The 13,396-nt window shown below is 39.7% G+C and overlaps 1 protein-coding gene across 1 annotated transcript; it reads right to left on the reverse strand.

Moving 5' to 3' along the window:
- LOC105916458 (fibrinogen-like protein 1) lies at positions 1-10,795 on the reverse strand. Its single transcript, XM_012850988.3, has 6 exons — positions 9,494-10,795; positions 5,458-5,692; positions 3,772-3,906; positions 3,328-3,544; positions 2,285-2,480; positions 1-789 (listed from the first exon to the last, which is right to left on the reverse strand). The coding sequence occupies exons 1-6, from the start codon at positions 10,103-10,105 to the stop codon at positions 646-648; spliced, it is 1,539 nt and encodes a 512-aa protein (XP_012706442.2). The 5' UTR covers positions 10,106-10,795; the 3' UTR covers positions 1-645.
- Between the last annotated feature and the right edge of the window lie 2,601 nt (positions 10,796-13,396).

The following is a 13,396-nucleotide window of genomic DNA, read 5'->3' on the forward strand; positions in this document are numbered from 1 at the left end:
AAAAACAATAATAATAATAAAAAACCTTTTATTTCAACTTTTTAGACTCCAGTTATTCGCTGTTATCAGGTCAGCGTGTGGCGGTGGTGATTTTAAGCATCATACACAGAAAAGCTTGAACGTATTCAACAGCTACAAAGTAGGTATCTACAGTGACACCTAAAGTTTCCACCCTACTTCAATAAAATATAAAAACTTAATATACATTGTATATATATATATATATATATATATATATATGACTGATATTTATCTGATCTGCTCATTAAGTTGCAGCCAGAAGTAAAAAAAAAAAAAAAAAAACTAAACCTTGGCAGTTATTTATGCAATTAAATCCACCTTAAAAACACCATTCTGGTTATTTCAACATAAAGGGTGGCTCTTATTCAGGTGAACATCTTTCCATCATCATGGGTCTGTCACAAAGCCCTGCTCTCAACCAAACCACGATATTTACGTCTTTGAGTAAACCTGAAAGATTTTATCATTTATATCCAGCTGCCACCTTTTGGATTTGAAGAAATACTCTTTAAAATGAAAAATAAGCATGCCGAGGGATTACATCTGAGCAGAAACACGATATGTTGGCGATGTTAGTACTTTTGGCAGATCTCTTAAAAAGCTGCAGTGCAAAATGCCCCGTCACTATGGCGACAGACGTCTGAAGCTGCGTGGGCGGATCATCATGGTGACTGCCTTCAGAGAGTAGAAGTCTGAGTCCTTCCAGGAAAACCAGACGATGCCGTCTGGCCCCAGCAGGTTGTTGGCCCTCAAAGAGTAGCGGCCGCCCTAATGGACACAACACATTTATCTCACAATCATAGATTTATGTACTCTGAATGGTCCACATCCCCACTTTAAACTGCTTTGAGAAAACCCAACATGCCTGAGGATCTTATTTGGAAATACAATGACACATTTTGACAAATGTTCCACCTTTCATGGGATGTAAAGTAAAACTCATCCAGAAAACTCTTAGGATAAACGTGTAAAATAAAGCAGCAATATAGTGACTACATGAATGTGCCCACTGTTGAACTAATGCTTTGTTTGAAGCATCTATTTAAATTTTAGCATTCCGGTTATGTGTTTATTGCAGGAGTCTCTCACCTTGCCACGTCTAGACCTGGCGATATTTGCTCACTCCATCTTGCAAAAGATTTCTGAATAAGTCATAGGGTCAGGGAATCGCTTGATCTCCTTCAGGTGACTAAAATTTGTGTTACAGTAGTTTTGGAATCTGGCTACACTATTTTCAAAGTTGCATGTTTTTTTTTTTTTTTTCTGGAAAAGCCACTCCTTTGTTGATTTGGAGGTTTGCTTGGGATAACAGTGCTGCTGAAAAAGGAAATCCATCATTTTGTTCAGGTTTCTGGTTTTGTAAAGTAAAATTTTGACTGGTAAAACTGAGTAATGTTTGGAACTTTTTATAACTATTAAAAAACTCGGTCCCATCACAAGAAATGTAACCCCACAGCGTAAGGCTACCACCACCGTGCTCCCATGCTGGTATCATACTGTATTTACAGTACTTTTCCTTTCAGCGATGTAGAGTGTCTTTTTTGTGTCCAAGATAACTCTGTAAGGTCAGAAACAATCTTGTGCTTTTGGTCCTAACTTTTGGCTTTGACTGAAGATTGCAAAAGTTAGCGATATCTTCCAAGGAGAGTTTATAATAATAACTTTATTGAATCCCTGTAAATAGTGGCAGGTGTGAACTCAAGAACACTAACTATTAAATCTGAATAAAAAAAGGTGTTTCAATAAAGTATCGGCTTAAGGATGGGGCCGCTATTATTCACCGTATAGCAGCTTTCTGCTGTATGTTTTAGTCAGAGGTATAAAAGTGGCAATATAATATACAGTTAACAGAGATAGTGCTGAGATATACAGTCAAATCCACAGCAGGGGTCACCAACATGGTGCCCTGGGACACCAGGTAGCCCCCAGGGACCATATGTGGTGTCCACACGCCTATTCAAAAAAAACATGAGCTGCATGTAAAATACCTTTTTATTCAGTTGCTCTTCCTTTTTAATTGTACTTGTATTCATGTAGATTTAAAAATGACAAACGCATTAAAAACATTTATGTTGCGTAAAGTTAAGGTGAGCTTGGGCTGTCGTAATTCAAAAGTTGGTACTGGTAGCCCGTCATATGACACGATACCAATGAAGTAGCTCTCAGTTTCAAAAAGGTTGGTGATCTCTGATCTACATTAAATCTCAGTACATCTACAAGATCTGCACTGTAGATCTAGTAAATGTTGGTCTGTCAGACATACCTTGTAGTAAACCCCATTAAGGTTGGCGTAGAAACACTGGTGGAACCACCAGCCGGCGTGGCTGATCTCAGCACAGATGTTCCCCGTGTCTGGTGTGCTGAAACCATGTTGGTCGTGATACCAGCCGAAGGAATCCTCCACTGTCCCGCTGAAACCAGAAACATGGAGGCGATACTGGTTCTCCTCGTCGTCTATCCTGTATAAGGAGGACAAGAAACCAAAAATAATTCAACCAATGCTGTTTATCTGCAAATGGATGATGGAAAAAAACACCCTCAATGCATCACCAAGCCCACAGGTTCAGCACTTTACTTTGGTTGTCTCTGTTGTTCAGTACCTGCTGTCCTTTGTTCACCATGTCTGTATTGCAGGGGTTCTCAAACTTTTCGTGGCCAGGGGCCCCTTAGCAGTGATAAATTTATCCAAGGACCCCTTTAGATTCCTCATTCTGACAGTATTTTTTAAGCAGCCTTTTGTACTGTTAAATACATTGGGAACTATGTATGTTTAAAAAAAAAAAGATATACACATATATATATATATATATATATATATATATATATATATATATATATATATATATATATATATATATATATATATATGTGTATAACATTTTTTTTATATATATACCTAATATTAGAGATTTGGTAAAGAGTACATCCTCATTCTCGATAAAGCTAAACTCAATGTAACTGGTCATTTGTTGGTGAAGATTTTCACTCATCCAGGTTATGATCAGTCCAACAAAAAGGTTAAAAAATATAACAACTGGACTTCTATTCTGAAGCTGAAGAATAAAAGTCCAGTTGTTTTATTTTTTTTAACCTTTTTGGAGCTGTTGTCATGCTTCCTAATTTTAGCTGATTTGGATTTTACCTTACTTGATGAAGTGGACGGAGTTAAATATTTGTCCATTGTGTTACTTAGCTCCGTTCACTTCCTCAGGCCCGACAACGTAAGTTTCACAGACACCCAACCTGTGGTTCGGGGACCCCCGGGGGTCCAGGGACCCCGGTTTGAGGGCCGCTGCTTTATCGTACCTGAAAGACTGATACAGGGCGTGCCTGTGGGCGTGGCTCCAGTCCTGCATGTCGATACGGAGGCTGTAGTGACCCTGGTTGGACAGCAGGTGAACCTGATGGTTGCCCAGCCAGTGTTCTCCTCGCGGTTCACCGAATCCATCCCGGTATTCTGCCCAGCCACGGTTAAAACTCACCAAGCCGTCACGCCTGCGCTGGAATACAGTCCAGCCTCCGCCTGGTTCACACACGTAAACGCCTGAGTCATCTTATTAGCAAACCAACACAAGCCCCGCTTTACAGATGAAGTGCAGAGCTGTGGGGGAAAAACCGCACCCCAAGAAGTACAAGTTTTTGTTTTCTCATCTTTTCTCGTCTTAATGAAAAATAAAATTACTGTAGATTAATAAGTCTGAAACAGCACAGGTTGGTTTCTAAAAGGCCCTTGATGCTGGGGTTTCTCACCGTCCGTCTCCATGTCACAGTACACAGGGAAGGTGGTGCCTGGTGACATGACAATGGTGTAAACTCCTGAACGCCGAACCCCGTTGTGATACAGAGATGTGCAGTCTGATGGACAGTAGGACATGTACTGTCCACCTGAGAAAGACACAAAGAAATGTAGACTGTCAAAAAATCTAACAGTCATCTACACCATAACAACGCCTCGAAAAAGCATCTGTACCCATTAAACCTTTTTCACATTTTTTTTCTTTTTATAACCACAAAATTTGGATATTTCATTGGGATTACAACTTAAAGCACAGTTTGTCTATGATGTCTAAGGAAGTGGATACAACATTTTCAGTTATTTTATTAAAACATAATATCTAAGAAGCATGGCGTACATTTATATTCACCCCTCTTTATTCTGATATGACTGACCGAAATCAATGCAGCCAACGTCCTTAAGAAACAATTCAAATTGTGGAGGAAGTGTAGGCATTCAAAGCTGCTTGATATTAGAAAAAGCTGTGCACTCCACAATTTTGGCCCCTATGCAAGAAGGGCATGAAAAAAAAATTATGAAAGAAAGCCTGAGGGAATAGGTGCTCCGGTCAGACGAGACCAAAACTGAACTTTTTGACTTACATGCAAAACATGGTCTGGTTAATAACTAAGTCACGAGGCATGCATTTCGCCAGCAGAAAATTAGAAATTAATCAAGAATAAAGAGAAGATGGATGGAGCTAAAAGCTTGGAAATATTAGAAGACAACATATTTGTAGCTGCAAAACACTTGAGACTGGATTGGCAGTTTATTCAATTCAATTTTATTTAAATAGCGCCAAATCATGAAACATGTCATCTCAAGGCACTTTACAAAATCAAGTTCAATCATATTATACAGATTGGGTCAGATTATATTTACTTTCCAGTAGGTGAACATCTCCTGGCATACAGCTGGAGCTACAATGGAAGGGTTTTAGATTGGGGGATATCCACGAATTAAAGAGCTTTCAACTTTAATCCAGTTGAGCATCTTCGCAAAAATGTGAAGGTTGACAATTGATGTCAATCCAGTCTGGCTGAGTTTAAGGTCTACGAATAATATGGAAAAAAAAACTCAGCCTCAATGTGTGCAAAGCTGGCAAAAGACAAAAGACAGTACTTTGAATCATCTTGTTACTGAAAAGTTCTTTATAAGGGTACAATTGTGGTGAATGGGGTTTATAAAAAGTATTGACTCAGGGAGGGCTGGACACCCATGCAGGCCAAACATTTTTTTTTTTTGGATTCTTATTCGTAAAGAAAAAAAATCACGAAACATGCTACTTAGTGTTGGTCCCATTGAAATATACAGAGGTTTGTGGTTATGTGGCAAAATGCAAACACTATTTAGATGGAAGAAAGATTTTGCAGGGCACTACAACTGACTCGATGACAAGTATTTGAATAGAGCGATTAATTACTTTTACCGGAGTGAATGTAAGGATTATGGGTTAATTTGGTCAGAAACCAGGACTTTAACATATAAACAAATGGCTGTTACATTCCAGACATTTTTAAAATAACTCCTCTCTATGAGAATCAAACTGCTCCTTGGTGAAAATCCCGACACGTGATGTCTGTTGCTTTAAAAAATGTTTGTGAAACAATGAAGTCGCATGCACGGCGTGCAGCTCCCAACTCACCACAGTGCATGTGTACCTGGTGGCAGTGTGTTTCTCATGCCGAGGGGCGGCGTGGCCTTGATCACGTTGACGGTGCAGCCGCTGCTGCGGCTCATGTGCTGCATGGTGGCTGACAGGTTGCGGAGCTGCGCCTGGAGCTCATACAGCAGCGCAGCGTGCACTTGGAGCAGGGTGTCGGCCTCTGCGTGACGCAGCTCCAAGAAATGCAAGCGGTGGCCAAGCGTCGAGTTCAGTCTGAGGCTGTCTTCGCCCTGCGGGACGCAAAGGCAGAGCAGGTGTTGAGTGCATTCAGTGGTGTCTCGGCAATAAAACCTTAAGTTGTAACTGGGCCCTCCGGCACTCATGCAGTTGTTTGTACAGACAAGGCTAAAATATTCATACCCCAGCCAGATTTTAACAGAGAAGCTTGTTACAAATAGCAAAGGAGACAGGTATCTTTCAAAAGCTCAAAAAACATTAAGAAAATTTGTTTTTTTTCACGTCCATTTTGTTAAACAGTGGTCAAAAGGTTATTTTTACCCTTCTCTTTAATCAATGGAAACATGTTTAACGCCATGAGAGCACTTAAGCCAGGGCTGATTGGGGAAAACAGCCCATGGTGAAACAGTTTTTAATTACTGTAATGATGAAACTGGTTGTAATGATGGCCCACATTTTTCCTTCACTCCTCTTTCTATTTGCCATCATCACCATTTTCCTTACCCCTGTTTGTGAGCAAAAGCCTTTTGTTTTGCATCAAGGGGAGCAAAAGTCCATCCAGCTGAGCAAATATGTCATTTGCATGAGGAACAGTGATGCACCTCCTCTGAAGAACCTGACATATGTTGCATCCAAGAAGTCCTGAGCAATTCAGATGTTGCAAACATTTCTACTTTAATGACAACAACAACAAAAAAAAAAAACATATTGTTCAGCTCTAAATTAAAGCACTGCTTATAATTGCTGAGCAGCTTTATGCATATTTACACAGATATTGTGATGATTTATCTTTGGTGATGAGCTCCAAGTCTTTGAGCTTGATCTTTAGTTCCCCACACAGATTCTCATTCAGATTCAAGTTGGGACTCAGGCTGCGCCGCTCCAAAACATTTTTACTTAATTGTAACTTCCAGTGAGAAGAACTGTGTTCATAAAATGAAAAGATTGCTTTAAATCAAAGCAGTGGCTTCTTTTATTTCTTGGAGTTTCTCTCTTTTGAACTTTTGGCAATCACTGATTGTGTGGAATGTCCTCTTAGGAGTGTTTGGACTTGATGTTGATAATTCCTAAAAAATATTTTTGAAGCTATTTGTTGATCTTCTACTAACAAAAACAACACTGTCCTGCAAGTAAAAAAAAAGTTAAGGCCTTAAGTATTTTTTAAGGTTTGATGTATAAGATACTGGGATAACAAGACCCCTAAACTTTTCATTTTTGTCCCTTCATTCAATGTGATTGAAGGAATAGTGGAATGGCTTTAAACGAGCTATAAATTAAGATAAGAGAAGTAATGTTTTTATTAGTATACAAGAATTCAGAATACTGAATATACAATATATCTCAGTTGTTAAAGTAACTTCCTGATTCTTTTTTAAATTAATCTAGATCTGGGGAAATTAAGTACAACCAAACATTGTTGGCTCATGAAACTTTCCTCGCACGCTCCAGACTTACAAACTTGATTTAGACAATTGGCAGCGCGTGGACAGTGAAGCCGGAAACGATCCCCTAAGTGTCAGGCAGACTCTGAAGGATATAAGTGGCCTGACCAAAAGGTCTCCAGCTAATCCTGTTAGCATTCAGGGTTAAGGAGGACTTAAAGGGTGTGAAGACAGGGAGATAAAGTTAGACAGGGAGATAAACAAAATGCCTAGATAAACAAAGATAGCAAGCGAAAGAGGCTGGTTTGGTCATATATTTTCTATTATTTTGATAAGAGCAACAGGGAGTTTTTCACTGATTCTAATCTGTATTCCCTGCATAATCTTCCTTTACCTTTGGGCAAATGTCAGCCCATATAACCTGCTTAGTTTGGACAAAAAGAAGTTCAAATTCTTCCTCTGACAGAGAGATATAGCATCACCTAAATCAAGCTGCATTTAAAAATGTATACATATTACCAATGCCATACATTTAATGGTAAGAAATGGTATCATGTCCTCAGGCTCCCGTTTATCCTGGATCATTTAAAAAGACACACATTTCTTTCTGTTACCTCTTAACTCCTTGTGTTTCAATAAGGAAGGCCATATTTAAAAGTGAAAGAACTGTGGAAAACACAGTAAAGAATTGGTTGCTTTGGTTGTAGTTGTGCGCTCCTCCCCAGTTCCGCTGGAATCTTTGCCAGATCTTTGACCAAAAATCCTGTCAAGATGGATTTAGTAAGATTTGGTGCAGGAACCTCATTGCTTTAGGGACACATGCTGCATCATTGTAGAACGAATCGTATAGAAGAAATAGTTGAGAACCATCTGCAGGCAGTGGTCAAAAGTTAACATATCTGCATCAGAGACAGAAATGTGATTAATTTAAAGTTCTGACTGATATGTTTAACTTGATGCTTTTTACAGAGTGAAATAATCATTTAACATACAACTTCCACCATAAAAATTATCTGGGGTTGCCGTACGTTTCAGAGGTGTGCCGATGTTAGCGTTGTTGCCTTGTGGCAAAGAAGGTCCTGCGTTCAAATCTCTTCTGGGGTCTTTCTACATGGAGTTTGCACTTTCCTACTGTGCATGCAGGTGTTTTTCCAGGTGCTTTGGCCTCCACCCACATAAACGAAACATGACTCTGAAGTTAATTGGTCTCTCTGAATTCCCATGAGTTCAGAATGTGTTCGTTCATGGTCTCCTTTCCTGTGTGTCTCTGTGTTGCCCTGTGTTGGACTGACAACCCATCCCGGAGGGTACCGTGCCTCTGACCCAATGACTGCTGGAGATGGGCACCGGCCTCATCGTCTAACAGTGAGTATAAACAATCGATTGTTGGGTTAACTATTTAGAATTTGTCATTCATTTTCTCTGATCCACACAGGTTCACCCTGTGGCCTTTTGATGGGAGCCACGAGGGCAGTTGCCCAGGGCTACATTTGATATCTAGTGTTATGGAAAAATATAATTAGTTGTTATATTAATCAGGCATTTTTATGGAAAATAATAAGAGGTACTTCTGGTCTCTAAACTGTGTCTCCCCTCTGAGGGAAAAGAGAACACACAGCCCACAGTGTGTTTGTTTTAAAGTCTGAAAGCTATTTCATGGTTCTTGAGGTCATCTGGGTTGACCCCCGATAGGACATCTGGGTGCTAAATCAGCCGTACTGCATAAAGATTCTTGAGAGAATAGTCTCCTTGTTTTGGGAGCAGATAGAACCTGGAATCTTAATGTCTGCGCCCACAACCCCCAAACTAATCGAGAGGGTCTGGTCAGTCTGATAAAAGATGGGTTTGCGAATATGAGAACAGACAAAAAGCTTACAATGGCTGAGGAGAAGGACGCCGGTAACATACTGCAACTAAGCTTGTAAGTTTTTCTTTGTCTCTTTGGAATTACAAATTAGATAAATATGCATATTTTAAATATTTGCCTTGGATAATTGTTTCTCCTTTACTACCAAATCTTGAACCGGGGTGAGACAGGCAGTGAGAAATGGACAGAAGCGGCCTACATTAAATCTTAACCCTAGGGGGGGCAGGACACAAAATCTAATCTAATCTAAAAAATAACTATAAATATAGATATATAGGGACTTGGTGCCCTGTGCTTGCTGAATAGGGGCACTGTTATATTTGTTCTGTTCTGAACTATACTTGTTTTGGCCCAGAAATTCAATGATTTCTTGTGTTTTGATTGGTTGGAGCCATTTCATATATAGAGAGAATCAGATAGCTCAGTGTCGTCTTATCTAATAACGCAAGCGGAGGAAACTAGGTATTGTCACTGTTGTTCATTTCAGATGAGCTTGAAGGTGTACATTTTGAAAAGGGGTCTCCTTTTTTTGTTTTCAGAACCTCTATTACAATGAATTTTATAAGACGTAAATATTCAAAATTTGCAAGTTTCATCAAGTTTACCTGCATCTCCAGGGCCTTGACTCGATGTCGGTGGTTCCTCACCTCCTCCTGCAGCTCTGACATGGTCTCCCTCAGCTCCTCCAGCTGTTCCTTCCTGTTCTGGTTCTCCTGAAGCCAGAAGGAAATCTCGTCCGTGCAGCGGAACATGTCCGGGCAACGTTTCTCTGCCGTTCCTACATGAGGCAGACTTGCCGTCAGCCGACACCGTCCGTTAGGTGTCAGCTGGCCGCTGTACTCGCCGCACTGTGTCTGGTTCAAAGTCTGGTTGGTGCCACCGTCGGCACCGTCAATCTGGATGACGGTTGGTGCATCGGGATTCAGGTCAGAATGTGTTTCCAGAGCTGATGCAGAAGGATGCCAGTCAGCATCCTCATAGGTGCCCTGGTCTATGTCAGGTATGTTCCAGTTTGACTCCATCTGCATATCTCCTACATCCCTGCGTGTCCGGGCGTTCTTTTTCAGAACCTTTTCCTTGGGTCCTGTGATCATTTTACGTCCAACATGCTGCTGTCGAACTTTAGGGTGTTCACTTAAGTCCACAAAGTCATTACTGGCATAATGGAAACACCAGCCAGCCAGTAAAAGCATCCATAACGCTTGTTCTAACTTCATGTCGAAAATTTTGTGAATTGCCGTCTCTGGCTGCTGTTGACTTTAATCCAAAGTAAATCCAATTCACTAATGTAATCAGTTCCGGGATCAACATCAGGAGACATCATTATAGCGGCAGAATGACGTCCAGAGTGTGTCCAAATTCAGAGGGTGGTAATCTTTAATTTGGGGTGAAAAAGGTCTGATGTTTACAAAGTCTTTTTGCATAAATTCTGGCTGCAGATTATTTTAGAAAATGGAAAAAAAAAAAGCAATCTGTGTGTGCTCAGCAAGGGTCAGCTCCTCAGATTGCATAAAGACACCCGATTGTTTAAGAGTCCAGAAAAAAACAACAACCAACGGCTCTCAATATGTAGTCCCGGTCTGTTTGTGGAATCAAAAAGTAGTTTTATGTTATGGTCTACATTGTTAATGTTACAGATAACGGTTTGGCTTACATTTAATCAAAGAGCGGCCATATGGCTAGCCGACCCTGTAATCAATAAGTAACTTCCCAAATACAAATCTAATTAATACAGTTCTGCATCAGATCCATCACCCTGAATATACAGTTTCAATGGAAAAGGTTTGAAAAGAGGAGACAAAATGAGCTTTAGAACAGACGGTCCTACCTGTGTCCATGTCTCAGTCCTCAAGTCAACTCAGTGCAACAGCATCTATACGGTCAGCCACGCTGTAAGACCTAGCGTGTGTGTGTGTGTGTGTGTGTGTGTGTGTGTGTGTGTGTGTGTGTGTGTGTGTTGGTTCAGCACCGGCTATGACATCTTATCCTGATAATCTGATAATCAGATTGGAAGCCATTTCCCTTAAAGGTAGTAAATTACAGAGAGGATCAAAATCCCCTGACTACAATGACACTAAATACATTTAAACAGATAAATGTCTGAATAAATAGTGTACATATAGTGTGTACTTTCATAAAAGGATCATTTTAATCTCTAAATTTTCTGCTGTCTTGTTTTCATTTTAGGGTTGTCTTTCCCTTGCCTCTGCGTCTGAACATTTGCAGAGTTCCAGTTTTAGCAAAGCATTTTGAATTAAGCTGCACACGTCTTCGACTGATTGGTCTCAGTGCCGCAGATGCCCTGTTTAAGCAGCAATAAAGCAGGCTTACTGCAAGACCTGCTCGCTAGGCTGCTTGGTGCAGCGATGTTGTGTGAAATTATTCAAAAAGGCATGATGAATGTATCATCATTTCTAAAATACTACATTGTTTCTTAGCTTTTTGTGTGATGCTTATCATTTTAAATGTATTTCTTGCTTTTAACTTATCTTCTTTTTACGTTTGCACTTCTGTTTACCCTGAAGCACTTAGATTTATACTGTGTATGAATCGTGTAATATTGTGGAGGCATCTGTTTTGCAGTGGATTGTCTTACTCTAACATATATGTGCGTCAACTCCCCATAATAATTAGTGTCACTAATAAAGATGGCAGTAATACAGATTTATGCAATTCTTTATTGAAACAGCATAATTTCCTTCCCCCCCCCCCCCAATCCAGTCATTTATTTGAACGTTTAGAAATTATAGCCTTTAACAAAATCACTGCTACCATAATTATTGGACCCCATCTTTAAAAATCTCCTCTTAGTTAGGACTTCATATTTTCAACTTCAGTTCCAAAGCTAATTGAATGGTTTGTGGAAACCTAATTAGTAAACGGCAACTTACTATTTCCCTGAATAAGTATGAAGTGAGACCGAGGCCCATTTCTCTTAGCCATTCTTCAAAACAGGAAAGACAAGCGAACATGCCATTTAAGGAAGTTGCGAGCTTATCTTCGTAAGTGAAGATACAGGCACAGGACAAAAAGCTACGCTCGAAGCAACATGGAAAAAGTTTGAAAAAGCTGCAACAGCAGGTAGCTTGGGCGAGGACCCAAGAACGTTATACCATCACAAACAATGTGAATGATGGACTGCCAAAGATTGTGACGGTATCGCAGATTGTAACAGAATGCATTTCTTCTTTGTTATTGGGACCATTTTTACTATTGTAACCTGTACAGGACTTTCTGAGCACCTTTAATAAACTAAAAGCATTTTCACCAACTCTCTTCCAGGCCCTGCACAGCTGCTCCTCATTAAGACATGGAGTAGCTGCCTGGGAAGAAAAATCCTTTTTACTTGTAGTTTTTACTCACCTCTTAGCTCAGCTTCATATATGGGGGGAGGAGTTCTGTCATCTGGGGGGAGCTCAAAGTAGAGCCACTTCTTCTCTGCAAATGGGTTGATGTGGTTTGACGCTCCCTGGTCACCTCCCTTTGGAGGTTTCCCAGACAGGTCCCACTGGGAGGAGGGACTACATATCCCATCTATCCCTGGAATGCCTTGGGAGCCCTTAGCTTTAGCTGGAGGATGTCGCTGGAGAGAGGGATGCCTGGGTCTCCCTCCTGGACCTGTTTTCCGATCTTTGATAAGCCCTAGACAACGGATGGATGGATCCCACAATTCTATGTTAGTATTCACAATTTTATTGCCATAAAATAAAATGAAAAATCATCAAACGCACTTTAATATGTTTTTTTATTGTCTCAACTTTTACAAAGTCTTTGCTTAGAACTGATATTGATAACAACAACAATAATAATAATAATAATAATAATAATAATAATAATAATAATAATAATAATAATAATAATAATAATAACCAATTAAATAGAAAGTTAAGAGGATTTCCATCAGACACTTAGGTGGTTTAAATAGCTGGTACTTTGATAGATATATGTTGAGGTATTAAACTTGCACATCAAATCCTATCTTAATCTCGGTTATTTCATTTCCCTGTTGAATCAATAAGGTATTTTGGAAATGAATTGAATATTATTGCACTCATTAGTGAACAAAAGTAGCACAAGTTAAAGGCAAACTGATGTCCATACTTCTTCCCTGAGCACGGAGTCTATATGTCCTGGACTGAATGGAGACTCAAGGCTGTGGTTGGACTAATGGGTTTATATTTAGCTGCCTGCCTCCTGAAAATGCTCATATTGTTCCATTAGAGAAACAGAACAAAAAAAACCTGAAACTTTTAAATGGCCACAGACATCAAGTAAAGCTTTTATTCCTGTTATTTTAAAATGTCTTGACATTTCAAACAAAGATTATAAGACTTTTAATGTACTTGAACATTGAAGCTAATGAATGTGACATATGATGAATTCTCCATTAGCAATTAGATGTTTTTTTTTTCTTTCTTTCAAAGCTTTATATTTTCTGCCAATGGTAGATCGTCGGAGAAGTTTATATCCTGATAAAGTGTTTTTTTATGGATTATTTGCAACTGGAG

This window comes from Fundulus heteroclitus, chromosome 13 (genome assembly GCF_011125445.2).
Source record: "Fundulus heteroclitus isolate FHET01 chromosome 13, MU-UCD_Fhet_4.1, whole genome shotgun sequence".
Classification (NCBI taxonomy): Eukaryota; Metazoa; Chordata; class Actinopteri; order Cyprinodontiformes; family Fundulidae; genus Fundulus; species Fundulus heteroclitus.